Source organism: Oncorhynchus keta, chromosome 34, assembly GCF_023373465.1.
Source record: "Oncorhynchus keta strain PuntledgeMale-10-30-2019 chromosome 34, Oket_V2, whole genome shotgun sequence".
In the NCBI taxonomy this organism is placed as follows: Eukaryota; Metazoa; Chordata; class Actinopteri; order Salmoniformes; family Salmonidae; genus Oncorhynchus; species Oncorhynchus keta.
Window position 1 is genome coordinate 62,069,525 of NC_068454.1, and position 22,953 is coordinate 62,092,477.

At 41.7% G+C, this 22,953-nt stretch overlaps 2 protein-coding genes across 4 annotated transcripts; both read left to right on the forward strand.

The window, feature by feature from the left end:
• Window positions 1–11,089: 11,089 nt before the first annotated feature.
• Window positions 11,090–13,048, forward strand: LOC118367466 (uncharacterized). Of its 2 annotated transcripts, none has more exons than XM_035750973.2 (4): window positions 11,090–11,696; window positions 11,795–12,211; window positions 12,302–12,394; window positions 12,625–13,048. In XM_035750973.2, the coding sequence occupies exons 1-4, from the start codon at window positions 11,309–11,311 to the stop codon at window positions 12,678–12,680; spliced, it is 954 nt and encodes a 317-aa protein (XP_035606866.1). In that variant the 5' UTR covers window positions 11,090–11,308; the 3' UTR covers window positions 12,681–13,048. The 2 variants fall into 2 exon arrangements, with proteins under 2 accessions (XP_035606866.1, XP_035606865.1); XM_035750972.2 differs by having other exon boundaries at window positions 11,092–11,696; window positions 12,298–12,394.
• A 48-nt stretch (window positions 13,049–13,096) lies between these two features.
• On the forward strand, window positions 13,097–21,617 carry LOC118367465 (uncharacterized). Of its 2 annotated transcripts, XM_035750971.2 has the most exons (8): window positions 13,097–13,160; window positions 13,746–13,820; window positions 14,258–14,545; window positions 14,753–14,849; window positions 18,433–19,342; window positions 19,488–19,557; window positions 19,820–19,994; window positions 21,014–21,617. In XM_035750971.2, exons 2-8 carry the CDS (start codon window positions 13,766–13,768, stop codon window positions 21,165–21,167), a joined length of 1,749 nt encoding a protein of 582 aa, XP_035606864.1. In that variant the 5' UTR covers window positions 13,097–13,160; window positions 13,746–13,765; the 3' UTR covers window positions 21,168–21,617. The 2 variants fall into 2 exon arrangements, with proteins under 2 accessions (XP_035606864.1, XP_035606863.1); XM_035750970.2 differs by having other exon boundaries at window positions 13,133–13,820.
• The last annotated feature ends 1,336 nt before the right edge of the window (window positions 21,618–22,953 follow it).

Sequence of the window (22,953 nt, forward strand, 5' to 3'; positions counted from 1 at the left end):
ATCGGACGATATTAGCTAAAAATGCCAACGTCGGTATCGACCTGGTGTCTAGTTTAACACTGATGTGCAAAACCGATGTTAAAGCTGACGTGTAATATTTTGCGCTACACATGCAACACAGCATTCCTAACCTAGCCCACAATGTCTGCTGTGTGTATCGAGCAGTCAACAAGTCAAGCAGTCATTTGAAAGAGTAAGAAAATGTCAGTGAGACAACTCAAACGGTCAAATCCATGAACGCCAAGATAATGGAATTCATTGCCCTTGACAATCAACCGTTCTCTGTCGTGGGTGATATTGGCTTTCGCCGAGCACCGGTACACACGTTTCCCTACCAGAGTTACACAGTAATAACGTCACTGCTATTAGCTTCACAACATAATATGGAACGCAGTTTGGGTCTTTGCATGTCAAAAAAGATACATCAAATAACACTATTTAACGTGTTAAATAAGCTTTTGATTTGACGCGTCAAATAACAGTTCTTATTGTAGAATGTTGTGTGTTCTGAATTTGCACATGCAAGCCAAGCGCCACCACTACTATCAGTAGCACTGTCAAAGCTGTACAAAAAAGTCTGTAAACAAGCAAACACCGGCCACGAACGATGTGTTTACAATAGCGCGTTGGTAATAAAGCATTATTTGTTCGACCGCAACTTCTGGGGTAGCTAGCTACCTTTAGCTTGGTACCTAGCTAGCACCAATACAACCAGCCTGAAAACAATGACCTGTAGAAACTGCAGTTATTTTCATTATTCTTAGCAATGATTTAGGAATCCTTGTGAGTAAGTATTAGCTAGGTAGCCACTTGTTGTTCGCCTATTGAAATTGAACTTCAGTTCATGAAAATAAATAGCTAGCCAGCTACTTAACCCTGTTGCCCAAAGCCAGCTAGCTTCATCTGGCTAGTGAGGCTCGACCGGACCGGGTTATGTGTTGTGAAGCTAGCCACAGTAAGGATTAGGCACAATAGTGGAATTTGCGGTTTGCCTTCAAAATAAAAGTACCTCTTTGAAAGTGATGCAGAAGGTTATAATTGGTGGAATCAGACTATATACTGTTACACATAGTTGGAATGTGAAGCAATGAAATGGGGTATCAGTCTACTCGGTGACACCCACAGAACACAAATGTGAAGAGTTTACGCAAATATTAGCGTTGTAGCTCTTATCACGGGACTGTGACTGTGTGAAATCACCTCCCTAGTCAGCTTATTGTGTTTCGACATTCATATTGCACTGCACAGCTTTATCTAAGGATTTGGGATCAACGAAATGGGGTATCAGTCTACTCAATACCCAATATTTTTTTCTCCCAACGTCCTCCTTAGAGTTAGACTCCAAAACATCCACGCAGTATTGTTTTTCCTCGGGAATAGTGTTCAATACACATAGGTTGACAATAAATGTGGCTTAATTCTCAGTTGTTTCAGAGTCCCACAATAAGAGCTAATGTTCTCTGGGTGTCACTGAGTAGACCGATACCCCATGTCATTGATCCACAATCTATAGGTAAGGCTGTACAGTGAAATAAGTATGCCCCCAATGCAATTCTAAAGTATAAAACATATAGTGTGATTTCAACAGATTTGTCAAATTAACTAATTGTTTTTTGTTGATTTCCCATAACAACATTCTACCTGGAACTAAAATGTTATTCAAAGAGTTCTCCTATGGGGACAGCAGAAGAACCCTTTTAGGTTCTCGGTAGCACCTTTTTTTCTAAGAGTGTATATGGGATAGTAGTACAGTATTCAAACTAGATTTGAACCTTCACCTTCTTCATAAAATCATATACACTGTCATAAATGCTCATTAAAAGAGTCAGATTATCAAAGTAATGTATAACGCCAGTGATACAGGCTAGGTGTAGAGAAGTGTTTGTGGGTAATAATGTGAATGAGGCCAGTCATTTTTCAGGCAGGTGATGTAACTAAAGCATTCTAAACCCAAAGAGCTGGGAGGGAGGTACACCGTCCTTTACTCTTTAGATGAGCCCTCTAACCTGCTGGCTCAAGCTCAAACTGTCAACATGAATGATGTTCCATCTTATGGCTGGATCTCACTCAAGGTGAGGTCTCCCATTCTGCACTGTACCGAGACATTTAGCATTCAAGCCTCTATAAAACAATCTATATCTCCTTAGAATGCCCTCCCCATTTTTCACAGAGTTGTAAAACTCCCCCCTTTTATCTTCTGGTCCATCTATCTCTCCTCTCGCCCCTCACCCCAACTTGGATTTATTAGCTGCCATCTTTGGCCTGGAGAATGACCCCCACCTTAAACACATTTCAATGGAGCCAACACATTTATTTGGCAGATAAATCACTGCTTACCAAATGCTCGCAGCGCAGAGAAGGTCAAAGTCATGGAAGGGATAAAAAGGAAATTACAGAGATAGTGAGTTCAGATGAGAGGTGCCAACACCAATGTAGCATGTAATGCACATCTCCCTGTGGGTGGTGGTGGAATACTGGACCCGATCCCCTTCACTTTTAGCTTGTCCTCTGTACATGAAACGGACTGAATAACTTATTCAAAGAAAAATCGATTCAAAGTTTATTGGTTACAAGTGCCTAACAATGCAGTAAAATGTCAAACAATTAAAATGTAAGGAAATAAAATACAAAAAAGGACAAGAAATCAAGAAATCTGGGACATATGATTAACAACCCAAATAGAATATATGTATAGCAGGGGATATATTAGAGTAAGCTCTGTCAAGAATACAGTGTATTCTGTAAATACATATATTGTGTGTATAATCAGTGTAACTAAAATACAATGTACAGTAGTAGAAATATTATGATGAGCTACATTGGGGATAGAGTATTTAAATACACAGTGTGAAACGGGAAGTGACCAGTGGTTCAATGTCTCTAACATGGGACAGCAGCGTTGGCTGTGTGTGTATGAGTGTGTATATGTGTGTATGTGCATGTGCATGTGTTTGTGAGTATGATGTGTGTGTGTGTGTGTGTGTGTGATAGCTTGTGTGTGTGTGTTTTGTGTGAGTGAGTGTGCATCACCCGGTAGACGGCTAGTGATGGCTGTTCAACAGTCTATTCAGCACTGTTCAAAAGAGCAGGGACAAAGAACTATGACATGACCTGACCAACAATTGTGTTACGTTACAGCCTCATTCTAAAATAGATTCAATTATTTTTTTCTCCTCATCAATCTACCCCATAATGATAAAGCAAAAACAGGTTTTTAGAAAAAAAAAACTGAAATATCAGTTTCTGGAGCAGGTTTTCATCAAGGACCTCTCTGTACTTTGCTCTGTTCATCTTTGTCTTGATCCTGACTAGTGTCCCAGTTCTTCTGCTGAAAAATATCCCCACAGCATGATGCTGCCACCACCGCTATGCTTCGCCGTAGGGATGTTATTAGCCAGGTGATGAGCGGTGCCTGGTTTCCTCTAAACGTGACGCTTGCCATTCAGGACAAATAGTTCAATCTTGGATTCATCAGACCAGACAATCTTGTTTCTCATGGTCTGAGAGTCCTTTAGATGCCATTTGGCAAATTCCAAGCGGGCTGTCATGTGCCTTTTACTGAAGAGTGGCTTCCGTCTGGACACTCTACCATAAAGGCCAGATTGGTGGTTCTAAACTTCTTCCATTTAAGAATGATGGACGAAACTGTGTATGGGGACCTTCTGCAGATTTATTTTTTGGTACCCTTCTCCAGATCTGTGTCTCAACACAATCCTGTCTAGGAGCTCTTACGGGCAATGACTTCGACCTCATGGCTTGGTTTTTGCTCTGACATGCATTGTCAACTGTGGGTCGTTATGTAGACCGGTATGTGCCTTTCGGTTTTTCTAATGACTGCCTTGCCTGGTTCACCAACTACTTTGCAGACAGAGTTCAATGTGTCAAATCGGAGGGCATGTTGTCCGGTCCTCTGGCAGTCTCTATGGGGGTACCACAGGGTTCAATTCTCGGGCCGACTCTTTTCTCTGTATATATCAATGATGTTGCTCTTGCTGCGGGCGATTCCCTGATCCACCTCTACGCAGACGACACCATTCTGTATACTTCTGGCCCTTCCTTGGACACTGTGCTATCTAACCTCCAAACGAGCTTCAATGCCATACAACACTGTTTCCGTGGCCTCCAACTGCTCTTAAACGCTAGTAAAACCAAATGCATGCTTTTCAACCGTTCGCTGCCTGCACACGCACGCCCGACTAGCATCACTACCCTGGATGGTTCCGACCTAGAATATGTGGACATCCATAAGTACCTAGGTGTCTGGCTAGACTGTAAACTCTCCTTCCAGACTCATATCAAACATCTCCAATCTAAAATCAAATCTAGAGTCGGCTTTCTATTCCGCAACAAAGCCCCCTTCACTCACGCCGCCAAACTTACCCTAGTAAATCTGACTATCCTACCGATCCTCGACTTCGGCGATGTCATCTACAAAATAGCTTCCAATACCCTACTCAGCAAACTGGATGCAGTTTATCACAGTGCCATCCGTTTTGTTACTAAAGCACCTTATACCACCCACCACTGCGAACTGTATGCTCTAGTCGGCTGGCCCTCGCTACATATTCGTCACCAGACCCACTGGCTCCAGGTCATCTACAAGTCCATGCTAGGTAAAGCTCCGCCTTATCTCAGTTCACTGGTCACGATGGCAACACCCACCCGTAGCACGCGCTCCAGCAGGTGTATCTAACTGATCATCCCTAAAGCCAACACCTCATTTGGCCGCCTTTCCTTCCAGTTCTCTGCTGCCTGTGACTGGAACGAATTGCAAAAATTGCTGAAGTTGGAGACTTTTATCTCCCTCATCAACTTTAAACCTCTGCTATCTGAGCAGCTAACCGATCGCTGCAGCTGTACATAGTCCATTGGTAAATAGCCCACCCAATGTACCTACCTCATCCCCATACTGTTTTTATTTATTAACTTTTCTGCTCTTTTGGACAACAGTGTCTCTACCTGCACATGACCATCTGATCATTTATCATTCCAGTGTTAATCTGCTAAATTGTAATTATTCGCCTACCACCTCTTGCCTTTTGCAAACAATGTATAGACTCTTTTTTTTCTGCTGTGTTATTGACTTGTTAATTGTTTACTCCATGTGTAACTCTGTGTTGTCTGTTCACACTGCTATGCTTTATCTTGGCCAGGTCGCAGTAGTAAATGAGAACTTGTTCTCAACTAGCCTACCTGGTTAAATAAAGGTGATTTTTTTTATATTTAAAAATCAATCAATTGAATTTACCACAGGTGGACTCCAATAAACCTGTTTTCGCTTTGTCATTATGGGGTATTGTGTGTAGATTGATGAAGGGGAAACATAAATTAATCCATTTTAGAATAAGGCTGTAACGAAATGTGGAAAAGGTGAAAAAGTGAAGGGGTCTGAATATTTTCAGAATGCACTGTATAAGCACACACATTGCTTCATGTAATAAAGCCTCTCTTGAAAAAGCCAAACCTTGACCCAGAAAATATAAAAAACTATCGGCCTATATCGAATCTTCCATTCCTATCAAATTTTTTAGAAAAGGCTGTTGCGCAGCAACTCACTGCCTTCCTGAAGACAAACATTGTATACGAAATGCTTCAGTCTGGTTTTAGACCCCATCATAGCACTGAGACTGCACTTGTGAAGATGGTAAATAATCTTTCAATGGCATCAGACCGAGGCTCTGCATCTGTCCTTGTGCTCCTAGACCTCAGTGCTGTTTTTGATACCATCGATCACCACATTCTTTTGGAGAGATTGGAAACCCAAATTGGTCTACACGGACACGTTCTGGCCTGATTTAGATCTTATCTGTCGGAAAGATATCAGTTTGTCTCTGTGAACGGTTTGTCCTCTGACAAATCAACTGTACATTTCGGTGTTCCTCAAGGCTCCGTTTTAGGACCACTATTGTTTTCACTATATATTTTACCTCTTGGGGATGTCATTCGAAAACATAATGTTAACTTTCACTGCTATGCGGATGACACACAGCTGTACATTTCAATGAAACATGGTGAAGCCCCAAAATTGCCCTCGCTAGAAGCCTGTGTTTCAGACATAAGGAAGTGGATGGCTGCAAACTTTCTACTTTTAAACTCGGACAAAACAGAGATGCTTGTTCTAGGTCCCAAGAAACAAAGAAATCTTCTGTTGAATCTGACAATTAATCTTAATGTTTCTACAGTCGTCTCAAATAAAGCTCTGGACCCTGATCTCTCTTTTGACGAACATATCAAGACTGTTTCAAGGACAGCTTTTTTCCATCTACGTAACATTGCAAAAATATGAAACTTTCTGTCCAAAAATGATGCAGAAAAATGTATCCATGCTTTTGCTACTTCTACGTTAGACTACTGCAATGCTCTACTTTCCGGCTACCCGGATAAAGCACTAAATAAACTTCAGTTAGTGCTAAATACGGCTGCTAGAATCCTGACTAGAACCCCAAAATTTGATCATATTACTCCAGTGCTAGCCTCCCTACACTGGCTGATTTCAAGGTTTTACTGCTAACCTAGAAAGCATTACATGGGCTTGCTCCTACCTATCTCTCTGATTTGGTGCAGCCATACATACCTACACGTACGCTACGGTCACAAGACGCGGGCCTCCTAATTGTCCCTAGAATTTCCAAGCAAACAGCTGGAGGCAGGGCTTTCTGCTATAGAGCTCCATGTTTATGGAATGGTCTGCCTACCCATGGGAGAGACGCAACTCGGGCCCCAACCTTTAAGTCTTTACTGAAGACTCATCTCTTCAGTGGGTCATATGATTGAGTGTAGTCTGGCCCAGGAGTGTGAAGGTGAACGGAAAGGCTCTGGAGCAACGAACCGCCCTTGCTGTCTCTGCCTGGCCGGTTCCCCTCTTTCCACTGGGATTCTCTGCCTCTAACCGTATTACAGGGGCTGAGTCACTGGCTTACTGGTGCTCTTTCATGCCGCCCCTAGGAGGGGTGCGTCACTTGAGTGGGTTGAGTCACTGATGTGATCTTCCTGTCTGGGTTGGCGCCCCCCTTTGGGTTGTGCCGTGTCGGAGATCTTTGTGAGCTATACTCGGCCTTGCCTCTAGTGGTGTGGGGGCTGTGCTTTGGCAAAGTGGGTGGGGTTATATCCTTCCTGTTTGGCCCTGTCTGGAGGTGTCATCGGATGGGGCCACAGTGTCTCCTGACCCCACCTGTCTCAGTCTCCAGTATTTATGCTGCAGTAGTTTGTGTCTGGGGCTAGGGTGAGTTTGTTATATCTGGAGTACTTCTCCTGTCCTACCCAGTGTCCTGTGTGAATTTAAGTATGCTCTCTCTTATTATCTCTTTCTCTCTTTCTTTCTTTCTCTCTCTCGGAGGACCTGAGCCCTAGGACCATGCCTCAGGACTAACTGAAATGATGATTCCTTGCAGTCCCCAGTCCACCTGGCCGTACTGCTGCTCCAGTTTCAACTGCCTGTGATTATTATTATTTGACCATGCTGGTCATTTATGAACATTTGAACATCTTGGCCATGTTCTGTTATAATCTCCACCCGGCACAGCCAGAAGAGGACTGGCCACCCCACATAGCCTGGTTCCTCTCTAGGTTTCTTCCTAGGTTTGGGCCTTTCTATGGAGTTTTTCCTAGCTACCTTGCTTCTACACCTGCATTGCTTGCTGTTTGGGGTTTTAGGCTGGGTTTCTGTACAGCACTTTGAGATATCAGCTGATGCACGAAGGGCTATATAAATACATTTGATTTGATTTGATTTGATGAGAACCAGTTGAAATAATTTTGCATGATATTATCAGATAAACTAAATAAAATTTTAAAAACATAATTCAGCATTGTCAATTGATCTAATGTAATTTCTTATCAATATTTTGGTCAAGTACCAGGATAAACTAAATTAAATGTGCAGTCTTCCAACCTAATTCCATATGTACCGTGATTTAAGAGGGAACACAATATGATGTAAATTTGATTTGTCTGACCATCCAGCCAACTGGGCTGCTTATCCATGACCTCTGAACTCTTTAGTTTTCCAGTTGGCTGGTGGAGGACAGCACCATCACTTGACCCCTCGGCCTGTATGGTAATGCCATGTAGGGGGAGGGGCAGTTATTTGAGAGGAGAGAGGCCACACAACACGAGCTCAAGACCAGTGTCCTCTAACTATGTACCAGCCTGCCTTAGCTATGTTTGTGCATCTTTGTATACAAACTACTGCCCTCTATTCCTTCATTGAACTCTAAGTCCATCCATCCGCCTATCTTGTTATCAATATTATTAACATGCCTGCCAACAGTGTCTAACTGTATGCATACAGGCAGGCAGAACATATTCAAAGCCTTTGCAGCCATCTGTACATCTGTGTGAAGTGCTTAGAATTAAATTCGCAGGCTTCCTATATGCTGTGCACATAGATGTTATCAATCTACCATAACAGATACAGTAGCACAGATTTCCAGGCTGCGCTCCAAAAGCCTGTGAAAGCATGGGAGTGCTGTGATCAGAGTGGGGCTCAATTAGCTACTGTTGTGGGTGTTGGGAATGGGGCCGGGGGGCGAGTGGGGCCAAATCCTCTCCTCCAGGCCCAGCTGGGGGATTAGGAGGGTTTCCTGTCCCTTGGCTGACCCTTCAAACCCTGCCCAGATGTCCTGAACCACCCCTGAACCCACTCTTAACTCTCTCAAGACAAAGCATTCAGGTGACACCTCTTATCTCAATGGCTCCCTCTTTTCTCTCTCTCTTGCTCAGCCTCTTAACGGCTTTCCCTGCCCTCGAGTCTCGAGAGAGGGTGTTCGGAGTGTCGACTATCCCTCGACTGGACTCGCGGTCTGGGGTTCTGAAAGACTTAAGGATGGAAATGAGTCTCTTGGTCTCAATCCTCCGCTGCATGCCTGCTGCAAGGTGTTTAAGAATAGCTGACCAAGGTCATGAGCCACTGACAAAGACAACCTCTATTTGTATGAAGTTAAATGAAGAAAGGAAAAGTTGGTCTGTATATATACCGGTCTGTGACTCTGTTCAAGAATGTGTCTGTGACCGCGCTAACCTCGTGCGGTGCAGGTCTTCAGAAGTTGATGGTGGTCCTTGAGGGGTCTCGAGGGTGACCCTGCTCCAAAGGACAGACACTTGGCAGGGTAATGACCACCCAAAGGGAACCCTATTGTTGTCTAAGAGGGCATGGAGCGATGACCGGATTAGGACTCCGGATCAGATGCTGGGATTAGCATCCAAAATGGCTCTTATTATTTCTTACACATATTACCAGAAAGGTCCATAGTATTTTTATGAAATGTCCCAAGTATTTCCTTATAGACCTGAGATACCAAACTGTTTACACTGTTTAACTAAGATGGAGTCTCTTACAGATGGGAATATAATAGCCCCATATCTTCATCAAGGTTTGACAGTTTCAGTGTTGGATCAGTGCTACACATGCATGTATTCTTGTTTCCGTCACAATACAGTACACATCTTGCCCTGCCCTCACATTTAGCCAAACATATGTATATATTATAATACATCTTCCTCCATCTCTATACAATGTTCTCTGTTCTTTTTTCATTTGCTTTTCTTAATCCTCCTCTATTTACCCTCGCCACCACCCTGCCTCTCCATCCCTTTATTTCTGCCCTCTTCCTCATTCCCTCCTCTCCCTTCTCCTCCTCCTCTCCCTCTGTCATTGCAGGGCAGTCAGAGTTTTAGGGACCCAGTGAGCTGTGAAATCGTGCAAATTGCTGTTGCTTTACGTCTGGCCCAGCGACAGAGGGAGAGAAAGAGAAAAGGAGTGAGAGAAGATGAGGGAGAGAGAGATTTTCTGCTCCAACACTTCTGAATCTTTTCTGCCCCCCTTATTCAAACACACGGACACACAAGCACACGCACAGCTGCAAGACTGCATATCTCCCCTCTACCACCTCCATCTACTCTCAACATACAAGTCCTCCACCCCCCACGATAAGACACCTCCACCACTTTGCTTTAGTATCCGGGTCACAGAACAACTTGGTGAAGCAGCCTCAAGAGCGTTAAAACCCCTAGACCTGGGAGAGTCATTTCAGCCACTTCTAATGAAAAGAACGCTTCTCCTAACACCCAGGTCACAAAAAGGCTAAAAAAGAACATGCTGTGACTGTGTTTGCACTTGTGATGACTCCATGTTTCTTTTCTATTTCAGTCAGACAGTAAGACCTAAGCAGGATATGTATACAGCATACCTGACTTTACCTCATATTGGTCCATCCTTCTAATGATCAAGAAATGTCCAAAGCTATCATTTGTCATGTTGTATTTTTGGTTGTCTATTGTTAGACTTGTAATTCCACCCCAATCTATCCCATACTTTCTGCTCACAACAATTGATTTAGATTTCCATGCATATCAATAAACTGAAATGCTATGAGCCAGCAAACCACATTATATGCATATATCCACATCAATTTGTAAAGATATTCCCATAAAACTTTCTGGCTTTATTTTGATGATATAATGCACCTGTGCATATATGATGGACCGTCCGTCAAAGGCTGGTACCTACAGCATTGGAGCAATGGGCAACTTTCTTCCCTTATGTCCATATTATTTGCTGTATACTACCATCATGTGGAGAAAAGCTGCTACTCCAAGTTGGCCCTTTTATTTCTATATTTGCCATGTCTATGCACACTAACAGGGCACCACACTCACACACACTGTCACTCCAACACACACGCACACAAACACTCACACATACATTTATACTGACTCTACACACCCGCATGCCAACTCACATGCAAGCTGCTGCTACTCTGTCTATCTTATATCCCGTTGCCTAGTCCCCTTACCCTTATACCTGTCTACCTCCATCACTGCAGTATCCCTGCACATGTATAGTATTGGATCTGACTTTTTAAATATGTCCTGTATATAGTATGCTTACTTACTTGCTTTACGGTGTATTTCATATTTCTTATTAGTATTTCTCGTGTGTTCCTTTCTAGTGATACATTGTTATTGATTATTGCATTGTTGGGTTTTGAGTTTGCAAAAAAGGTATTTCACTGTACTTGCGCATGTGACATTAAAACGTGAAACTTGAAACAAAATCAGTATTGAGTTAGCTACCACTAGACGACGCTGTGACTTCGCCACCACCTTTAAAATACATGCGGAAGTGAATGTTGTTTGGAGATAATCAACATGAACTGGGTCTGTTGTCTTATTTTATCTGCTATTAACGTGTTCTTTTGAAATACCGCCGGTTCGTTCTCTTACCAATTTGTTATTATCTCATCACCTGCGTTAGAAGCGGTCCAATAGCACTGCTGGGTGCACATACAGTCTTTAGTGGCCGGCTTTCATGTTGAAAAAAAAAATGAATTATTTCCATAGTAGAGCAACGTTCTCCTTTTTGCAAAATGAAGACGACGCTCGTGCAGTCGAACATGCAGTTAGAACAGCGATACATACTGTTGTGAGTGTTATTTCTAGTATCAACAGTGCCAAAATACAAGAATATCAAAGTAAGTTGGCCGAGAAGGACAAAGAAAACGAAACGCTGAAACGCAAAGTTAAAACAGCAGAACGAGAGATCACAGCATTGCGAGGCTCCTTTGAATTTTCTGGAAATGAATGTCATCAAGTCAGGTCAAGCACTTATACACTTTCACCAGAAATGCAAAGAGGGAAACCAATTTGCCATGAAAACGAGGTGTCAAGCAGAGCTGATTGGAGAATAGATTTCCCCAGTGAGTATTGTCCCGATTGATTTTATCCCAATATTTAACTCTTTGACATACACTTACCAACCCCTGTTTTTGTCCAAATATCTTTGTTTTGATCACAGGTCTTGATGGAAGTACTCCTCCACAGGTTTTTTCCCCGTGCAAAGTCACAACTGTTCCCACTGGGGCATCAACTATTTATATGTCCCATCACCAGAACCCTTCCTCCCATTCTGCAGAAGAGTCTGGGCTTTTAGCAGAGCGAACCAGAGGCCAGTCCCCATCACCCAGTCCAGTCACCAGACCAGTGATAAAAGAGGAGCCCTCTGACATTGAGACATTCTACATTAAATGGGAGATGAGTGAGGAGGGCATTGGGGAGCAACGGGAAGGCCTAGGCCCGACACACGTCCTGGGAAAAGAGTACGAAGCCCAGCAGAGGGGTGGAACGCCAACCATGCAAAGAGATGGAACTCACCCTGTTGCTGGTAGCCAGGCTGGACATGAGTATGGGGAGAGACCAGCCAGGCATCTGAAAAGTATGCATGTGAAATTATATACATATATGTTTTTAATTCAGGTTTAACAGGATCATGCCAACGACAAAATGGTTCTATTGTCTCAGATAGGCTGTCAAGCGCAGAGACACAGCGGAGGTTCAGAGAGCGAGTCCGTGCTGACCCTGAGAAGTTCCGGGCCTACAAGGAGAAGGAACGACGCAGGTAAATAGATTACAGTACCTTTCACTACCACAGTCTGGATGTCCACCTTCAATACAGTCTTGAGGAGAATATTGACATTAACGTGAATACAATTAATCTTAATTCCATTGTCCTGCATGGAGACGTTAATTTCATAGACATTTGAAAACAGAGCATGCAACATGTTTAACGTTGTGATAATGTGTATTTGTTATAATATCTGTGTTCATACTCACTCCTTTTTTCCCCAGGAATCAGCAGAGGAAGGTGTCAATATCAGATTTACCTGAAGAGACCCGCAGATTGAAGAGAGAGGCCTGGAGAGAAGCATCCAGACGATGTCGTGCCCGCAAAATGTCCTCCCTCCAGACGAACCTCACACAGCCCTGCCACCTCCCCCAGAACACAGAGACACCTGGGTGGACTAGGGGGCACTGCAGGGGCAGGCAGTAGGGTAGAATTCGGTAGGGGGGGGATTAGGCCTGTACAGATGAGTTTAGGCTACTGAACAAAGATGGGGATTTGGGGATCATAATTGTTGATATCTCCTTTGTTGAGGGAATGATTTCGGTATCATATTCTAACAATCCAGTTATTCAATAAATTGGTTGGGGCTTGTTAATGTTGTATGTTATTTTTTTTTTAGAAATGTCAATAAATTAGTTAATTGTACAACTATTGCTATTTGATTATTCACTGATTTGCCACTAGATGGTGCTGTGATTGAGCTACCACACACATTTGACACGTGACGCGAGCGTTCAACGCGGCGGAAGTGAACTGCCAGGTAAACATTTAGCTCTAATACAGTTGCTCTCTAAAACATGTCAAATTCTTTTTTTTCGAATATTTTATGAAAGTGCCTTTGAAATACCACACTTTAGTTCGCTTTCTGACAATATTGTCACTGACGTGTTACAAACTGACCCACACATCGGTAAAGTTGTTGGCTGCTGTTTAGCCAGCTGAGCTAGCTAGTAACGTTACAGTGCCACAGACAAAAGGGTTAGCTAGCTAGTTATCAGTATCTTTGGTATTGCTGCTTCACTCTCAGTGACTTGGCCAACTTAGCAAACTTGGTAGCGTTAGGCTGTGTGGGTGATTTTTTTTTATCTCCCTAGTAGAGCAATGAATTCCTGTTTACAAAACGAAGAAAACGCTCGTGCAGTGGAAAATGCTATCAGAACAGCGGTAAATACTGTCATGGATGTTATTTACAATATGAACAGTACCAAAATACTGGAATGTGAAAGGAAGGTGGCCGAGAGGGACAAAGAAAATGAAACGCTTAAATGTAAGCTTAAAAAAGCTGAAGAGGAATTAACAGCATTTCGAGTAGGCCTATCTTTTGAATTTTCTGCACTTTCATCAGGAAGAGATTTTGGGAAACCGATGTGCAATGAGAACGAGGTGGGAAGCGAAACTAATTGGAGAATGGATTTCCCCAGTGAGTAGCTCTGTCCTTATTGCTTGGTTATCAGCAGTTCAAAATACTGTACATTCCCACTCAGGTCACCGGTGCATAAATGTCAGTGTGTACATCATTATAGACACTATGATATGATGATTGCATTCATAGTTGATATTCCCCATATGCTAAAGTTATGACATTGCCAATACTGGGACAAATCTGGTACATGACAGAACATGTTTTCTCATGAGGTCATGTAGCTAACTACCCTACTTGCCTCAGTACATGTTCTGCAGATTATCATTGTGTACTAGTTACTGCCCCATTTAGCATTGGAACGCCTATGATGAGACATCTTCTTGTTCATGGTAACTGATCTGCTGGTAAAGGCTACTTGAACATGTCTATGCTCAAACCTGGCCAGTTTGAGACCAACCCCAGCTTTAGATATTATGTATTTGTTTCAATCCCAGGTCTCAATGCAGGGACTCCTGGGCTTTCAGCAGAGAGAACCAGAGGCCAGTCCCCATCAGCCACTCCAGTCACCAGCCCAGTGATAAAAGAGGAGCCTGCTGACACTGGGTCCTTCTACATCAAATGGGAGATGAGTGAGGAGAGCATTGCGGAACAACAGGAGGGCTTAGGCCCGATGCACGTCTTGGGGAAAGAGTCTGATGGAATGTTTTCTGTTGCTGGTAGCCAGAGTCCAGGCGATAGACGTTCAGAACTGTCTGAGGAGACATCGATAGAGCGTGTGAAAAGTATGCTTGTGTGTCTTGTCTCTGTCCTTTTCTGTTTGTTGTTGTTTTTTTTATAGTGTAGTAGTGAGGGTTATTGTAAAGTTGTAAGGGGTCTTATGGATTTAAAAACAACTGTCTGCTATGCAGTTCATGGTAAACTCCAAGTTAAATTCAGGTTTAAGAGGATCATGCCAATAACAATACGGTTCTATTGTCTCTTGACATCAGGGAGGCTGTCAAGCGCAGAGACACAGCGGCAGTACAGAGAGAGAATCCGTGCTGACCCTGAGAAGTTGCGGGCTTACAAGGAAAGGGCAAAATGCAGGTATGACCTTTCATCCACACAGTCTGGCTGTCCACAATTACACTTAAATTGTGATTCAACTTAGTTAAGTTGTCTTGGAAAACATGGAGCATGTAATATTTCTGACATGTTTAGCATATTTTAGTGTTTTGACAGGCCTGGATTCTGGGTTGTCAATTATTTTTATCAGTGCTGTGAAAGACTGTCACAAATCCACAGTAAAATACCTTCAGTGTGTTTTGCAGTGTAACACAGTAGATTACATTACAATTAGTGATGCACCGATATGACATTTTTGACCGATATCCAATATTTTCCTTGCCAAAAAAGCCCCGATACCAATATTGAAATTTTTTGCGGCCTTTTAAGCATTCTAGTAGTGGACACAGCGGTCTAAGGCACTGCATCTCAGTGCAAGAGGCGTCACTACAGTCTTTGGTTCGAATCCAGCCTGTATTACATCCGGCCGTGATTGGGAGTCCATAGGGCGGCGCACAATTGGCCCAGCGTCGTTCGGGGTAGGCCGTCATTGTAAATAAGAAACGGTTCTTAACTGATTTTGTTGGAATTTACGCATGTCCCATTACCAGTAAAACATCAAAACCTATTTCTTTCACTTACTTGCTATGCCGTTTCGTTGTTTATTTGTTCAGTCGTGTCATTCTCAACCAGGATTTCTCATACTATGAAACACCATTTGGGTCTTTGTGTGTTAAATAACACTATTTGAAGTGTCAAATAAACTTGTTGACCAATCAGGACCTGAACATGACTGCACGTCACATAATAATTTAACGCGTTCAAACATTTTTTACATAGTGTAATCAATGTATAATAACTATCACTCGTATTCCATACGTCACAACGATTCATTGATACGTATGCTATGATGCTGGTAAAGTTGTCTCGCGCACCTACAGTGCTGTTCATAAAAGCTAGCTAGCTCATGGCTGCAAACTAAGGATTAGCCACAATAGTCTACTTTGCGGTTACCCTTCAAAATAAAAGTATAATTAACAGTGATGCAAATTAATACAAATAGTATAATTATAATTGAATAGATCATGCTAAACGAGGCTGGAATGTTATATAAAATCAACAGAAGACAATAATTTGTTAATTTGACAAATCTGTTGAAATCACACTAGATGTATTAAACTTTAGAATTGCATTGGGGGCATACTTATTTCACTGTACAGCCTTACCTATAGATTGTGGATCAATGACATGGGGTATCAGTCTACTCAGTGACACCCAGAGAACATTAGCGTCATAGCTCTTATTGCGGTACTCTGAAACAACTGTGAATTTAACCACATTTATTGTCAGTCTATATGAACACTATTCATTAGGAAAAACAATACTGCATGGATGTTTGAGTGTGATAACTCTGAGGAGGTTGTTGTAGAAAACTATATTGGGTATTGATTGAGTAGACTGATACCCCATTTCATTGATCCCCAATCCTTAGGTAAGGCTGTACAGTGCAATATGAATGTCAATACACACAATAGTTGACTGGGGAGGTGTTTTCACACAGTCACAGTCCAAGGATAAGAGCTACAATGCTAATATTTGCGTAACATTTTCACATTTCTGTTCTGTGGGTGTCACCGAGTAGACTGATACCCCATCTCATTGATTCACATTCCAACCTTGTTTGACATTATTTAGTCTAAATATGGCATGATTCCACCTTCTGCATCACTTTCAAAGATGTACTTTTATTTTGAAGGCAAACAACAAATTCCACTATTGTGCTTAATCGTTATTGTGGCTAGCTTCACTACACATAACCCGGGTCCACAGTCCGGTCGAACGTCACTAGCCAGATGAAGCTAGCTGGCTGCTTATAACGTTAGCTTTGGGCAACAGGGTTAAGTAGCTGGCTAGCTATTTATTTTCATGAACTGAAGTTCAATTTCAATAGGCGAACAAGAAGTGGCTACCTAGCTAATACTTACTCACAAGTATTCTTAAATCATTTCTAAGAATAATGAAAATGACTGCAATTTGTACTGGTCATTGTTTTCAGGCTGGTTGTATTGGTGCTAGCTTGGTACCGAGCTAAAGGTACCTAGCTACCCCAGAAGTTATGGTTGAACAAATAATGCTTTATTACCAACGCGCTATTGTAAACACATCGTTCGTGGCTGGTGTTTGCTTGTTTGCAGACTTTTTCTGTACAGCTTTGACAGTGCTACTGATAGTAGTGGTGGCGCTTGGCTTGCATGTGCAAATTCAGAACACACAACATTCTACAATATAACTGTTATTTGACGTGTCAAATTAAAAGCTTATTTAACACGTCAAATAGTGTTATTTTTATATATTTTTTGACATGCAAAGACCCAAACGACGTTCCATAGTATGTCATGAAGATAATACCAGTGACACTATTACTGTGTAACTCTGGTAGAGCAACGTGTGTACTGGTGCTCGACCAGTCGGCGAAAGCCAACATCACCCACGAGAGAGAACGGTTGATTGTCAGGGGCGTTGAATTCAATTATCTTGGCGTCAATAGATTTTGCCTTTGAGTTGTCTCGCAGAAATGTTCTTACTCTGTGAAAGGACTTCTCGACTTGTTGACTGCCCGATACACACAGCAGACATTGTGGGCTAGGTTAGGAATGCTGTGTTGCATGCGTAGTGCAGAATTTTACGTGGTGTCATTACGTTATATAGTTATCCACGTCAGCTTTGACATCGGTTTTGCACATCAGCATTAAACTAGACATCGGCCGATACCATGTTGGCATTTTTAGCTAATATCGTCCGATTCCGATATGTTCACCGATATATCGTGCATCCCTAATTACAGTATAGGACATTATTTCAAGGCGGGAAAACAATACTGTAATCTTCCATAATATAAAGCTTGCTGTTATATTACTGTAACATTACTGTACTTCACATAAAAACATATTTACTGTTAAGAGCGTTGGGCCAGTAAACGAAAGGTCACTGGTTCAAATCCTCGAGCTGACTAGGTGAAAAATGTGTCTGTATCCTTGCACAAGGGACTTAACCCTAATTGATCCTTTAAGTCGCTCTGGATAAGAGCGTCTGATAAATTACAATTGTGTTAAAATCAACCGTGCTTCACTGTCGGGAGACACTCAGATATTTTTATTCAAATATTTTAATAGATATTTAAAAAAGCATTGATTGTCACGAAATATCTGCATACAATATAAGTGGAAAAGGTGTATGGTCTAAATGGACACTATGTTGAGCCAATTCAGCTCAGATGTCTTGGTTCCGATGCAACAGGCAGGATACGCTTCTGTCAGTAGATCCCTATCAAAGAGACTGACACCTATTCTTGGACTGTCAACGGTGAAAGACCAGTACAAAATGATCCACTTTGTTGCTAATGAGGACATGACGAATGGTCAAATTTGAAAGAAAATTGACTTTTTACAAGAGCCTCCCATCATCATTGTCAATTATTCTCTACCAGGATTCATTGGAGGTACCAAATCCTCTTGGCTCAGGCAAAAATAAACATATAATAACATATTGGCTTTGTATAGCACTGTGAACACTTGCCACACAAGCAACCATCAATTTATCCCATGCAATTGGTATTGCTTTTTAGGGAGGATGATGATTATGATGAGGATTGGATCAGCAACTTTCATGTCCCTTGGCAGCAGACGCCTGAAAGCCTCAGGCGAGCCATTGCAGAGGGACGAAGAGTCGAGGCGGCAGATAGGCGGCTGATGGTGAGGATCACCGTTGATGCAATGCGTGTACACTGCCTCAACCCCAACAAGAAAGTATGTTCAGAAATTGCCAAAGCTATAGTTTCAGAATATCCAGAGAGCTTTGCAGACCTGTCAAAAGAAGGGGAACTGCTTAGCAGAAGGTACTCCTCCTTGCTCACCCAAATAAAGACCAGAGTGGAGCATGTGAACCGGAACACTGAAAATAGAATACGCAGACCCAAGACGAGCAAAAAAGGGGAAACCGGCAACAGACAAGTCAAAACAGCAAGAACAAAAGTGGACAGTTATGGGTGCATAAACTGGCACCCACAGGACCTTCCAGAAGGAGAAACTCCTGACTCCCTGGAAAATAAGAGACAGATTATGGCCACCATTTTCAACAGTGCAAGCCCCAGAGGTGTGGACAGGGGAGACGTGGATGAATTCATGAGGCTTACGTACATTAACCAACGCCACATGATAAATGCATGGCCAGCCCCAAGCATTGGTGACGTCAAGGAACAATGGCCTTTTCTTTTTACCAAGAGATGGCTCTGCGCCCACTTCCACATGCTCACTGGAGTTGAGATCGACCGCTGTCTCAGTGATGCTCTCCAGAGCAAAGGAAAGACCATTGTCAATTTCTTCCGAAGTCAGAAACCCAACTGGAGGAGAGGCATCCAAAGTCTCCTCAATGACATTGAAGGTGACGTCAGTGGAAACCTCACAGCCTGTGCTGCCATTCTTCTGGTGCTGACCCACTTCAGAGAGAAAGAGGACTCTCTCTTCCTTTTGGCTGATGTAAGTTAGTGTGTGTGATTTTATTCAAATAAAAAACGTAATCTGATTGTTTTATACTGGGACTATATACATTATACTGTGCTTTTACACACATGATTGATCATATCAGGATTCAACAACCTTCTTCTTTTTGTGTTTAATGTAGGTGAATGACACCCAGATGGATGTAGAGGCTCAGTTGCATTTGCCGGCCACTCCGAGACTTATCATGCTTGGTAATGACAGCATTTTGTGTATGGACTGGAGATGATCATATTCATAAATCAGATTATGTCGACGGTGGGGCTAGATAAACCACCAGAAATACATACTGGTACTTAACTTCATAATGTTAATACTGCACAGAAGAATAGAACAATAAGATGAATTATAGTATAATACTGTAATCTTTAATTGTGGTGGAACAGAAATATATTGTGTAGGCCTATATTAAAAATATATATTGTTTAACACATTCATTATTACTGTGTACTTCAGGGAGTTCCCTGCTGGCTTCATCTAAGTGGATGGTGTCGATCGAGGGGAGAGTGGTCTGTGTTTTGGATAATCAGTCCAACTTTGCTGCTGCCCTCTCTGTGCTCTTCGGATGTTTCTACGTGTTCAATACAGAGTACCAGGAGACAGCCTCAGCAACACTGGAGCTTATTCAGAGGCAAGTATTGAACATTTATTGATCCAGCACTTACATTTGTCTTGCATGCCTTCCAGTTACATTTCATCTTTGCGCATCTCAGTGTTGAGACTTGCCTAGTGTTGCAAAGGGAGGGTATATTACTGGAGGCTTTTGTTTACCAATAAACTGCCAGCTTTTTGGTATCTTCAAGGATTTTATTTAATCGATTACAATACATATAGTGGCCCTTTTGGGTACCTCAGATTATCACAGGTGTCTGTAATTATCTCTGGCCCTCTGTGTGGCCTTATCACATTTAAATAATATAAATAATTAAAGAAGAATATTTTAAAACAGAAAAACAAAGCTGTAAAACATCCTAAATATAAACCATTAACTTAGTGAATACCATTGGTGTTTCATATGAGGGTTTCAGCATGAAGTAGCCTTTATATATTTTTACACACTTATTTATTTTACTATGTCAGTATTTTTTTTTAAATTTGTAATTTTTTTAACCTTTATTTAACTAGGCAAGTCAGTTATGAACAAATTCTTATTTTCAATAACGGCCTTAGAACAGTGGGTTTAAATGCCTTGTTCAGGGGCAGAACGACAGATTTTTACCTTGTCAGCTCAGGGATGAGATTTTACAACCTTTCGATTACTAGTCCAACGCTCTAACCACTAGGCTACCTGCCGCCCCCCGTATGTATTTGTTGTCAATGTTTTGGCGTCAAACTGGTGACAGTTGTAAAAAAGTACATCGTTGATGCTTTTTTCATTAATTAGGCTCTTTTCTCTTGAACCATATCTACTAGAAACTCATGTACAATATGGACACAGATATAAAAAAAAAAGAATACTATATATTTTTATTCAAGTATAAATTACCAAAGTTACAATAGATTGCCATACATTTTCTCTTAATTACTGAAATTACTGAAGATTCCGTTAGATTTCTAAATTACCCATAGCTTTGCAACCCGAATTGAAAGAGTTGTGAAAGCAATGCCTGATTGCCTGGATTGACTAACGCTTCCATGTTGACTGTTTAGGTTTCTAGTAGGGATCAACCCAAATGAAGGAACCAAATGCTCTTCATACCTTGATTCAGAAGCCGGGGTGAGCCGCAGGACTGGAAGAGTTGTGCAAAGGAAAACCGATGTAGTTGCCACCTTCCTCAAAGACCTGACTGAATTTGAATGGTGAACCAGTTTCATAGGAGATGCAAACACACAAACAAGGATGCACATACATGATGCATAGCTTCAAATGTTATAATGTTGCTCTTGTTTAATATCAACCAATCAACACTACAGATTGCAATTGAGATCTATCATGATATGCATCTTGGAATAATTGTTATATGTTTCTGTTGTCTGGCCCTGTCTGTGAAGGGGAAACGTGATTTTATAACTTTTATGTTATAATGATGTTCTAAATGATTACCGGAAGTGTTTTTTTGTTGTTGACAGATTTCTTTAAGACGTTTTGTTGACTTACTGTAAACAAAATCAGTGTGATTAAATTCAGTTTTGTTCAGAACGAGTTCCCATTTCACTACAGTATTAAAGGGGCAGTGAAGTTAAACTTGATTTTCCTGCTTTTTGTTATATTTCCACACAATGAGGTTGAAATAAAACTCAGAAATTGTAAAAAGGATGCCTGTTTTGTGTAAGAGCTGTTTGAAAATTGCCTGGAATTTAAGCCTGTTCAGGTAGGATGGAACATCATGTGGGCCAAATTATGATCTGATTATAATAGCCCAATAATTGTTCATCTGGGTAAGGGAGTGGGTTCTAGACCATCCTATCAGCCAAGCGGGTCTGTGTGGGTCTGTGTATGTCTGTGTATGTAAATACTGTATCTTCAAATGTGTTTCCTAACGCCCACACAAACAGACTGAGCATTTTATGGGCCAAAGGAGGCTCAGGGACATAAATGGTTAAACATACAGTATATGTTGGTGTAATTTTCATTAAATAAACACAGTAATTTATTAGACATACAGTGGTGATTTAAAAATAGAATTACAAAGACTGCATGGGGGCTTAAGCTGTTCTCTTTTTCAATATTATTTATTTGTGATAAAACATCCTGTTTTGGATTAAACTGCATTTTGCCATTGCCGATCTAGCTTGAGGATTGGAATTTGTCTACTGACAGTGCAGTGTATTTCTCTGACTGGTAGCTAATCAATTTCACACCTTAAAGTACAGTAAAATGTTAAACAAGTTTAAATACAATAAATCAAATCTCCATTAATCCCCCATTCCTTCAACCTGTACTTGATGTGTGTGCTCTGCTGCTGAGTAGGTTATTTCAAAATTTTCCCCCTTGAATGGGATTAATAGGGAGTGGGGAGGCTATGCTTAAGGATATCATATTATCAAAACCCACCCAATCTAGCTGATTGTAATAAGCCACACTCAGGGTCCCTGTTCAAGAGGTAATATTGACTGCAACTTCTGTTTATTGTCAAATCAAATGTGCTAACCATGTGCTCTCCTTGACGCCTTTCTGTTTGTTTCTTTGTTCATTCTTTATCAAATTTAACCAAGTCATGGCTCAACGAAGGTGTGTGACAACTGCAAAAGATTGTTAAATTATGCTTCTAAAATATGTGAGACCTGCAAAACCGTGCATCCTTTCGAGAAAAAACGCAAATGACAAAATAAGGCAATGGACAAGACACTGATAGAGTGGACAAGACCGACCATCCTTTAAAACAACGTTGCCAGGTTCCTGGACTCACTTTTCCGAATGGTAACCCACACATTCTTAACTTTATTCCATTTGAATTGAACTCATTCCTATTGTATTTATGATTAGCAGCCACCTGATTGAAATTATAATTCTGTAAACCCCTTTGTCTTCTGCAGCTCCGGAAAGTGCATGCTCTGGGCTTTAGGTCCGTCCTCATAGAGAAGCAGTCCCGTGGAGGCTGCTGGGGAGTAGAAGTCATGATGCCCACCAACCCTCGGCCAGGTCTGGA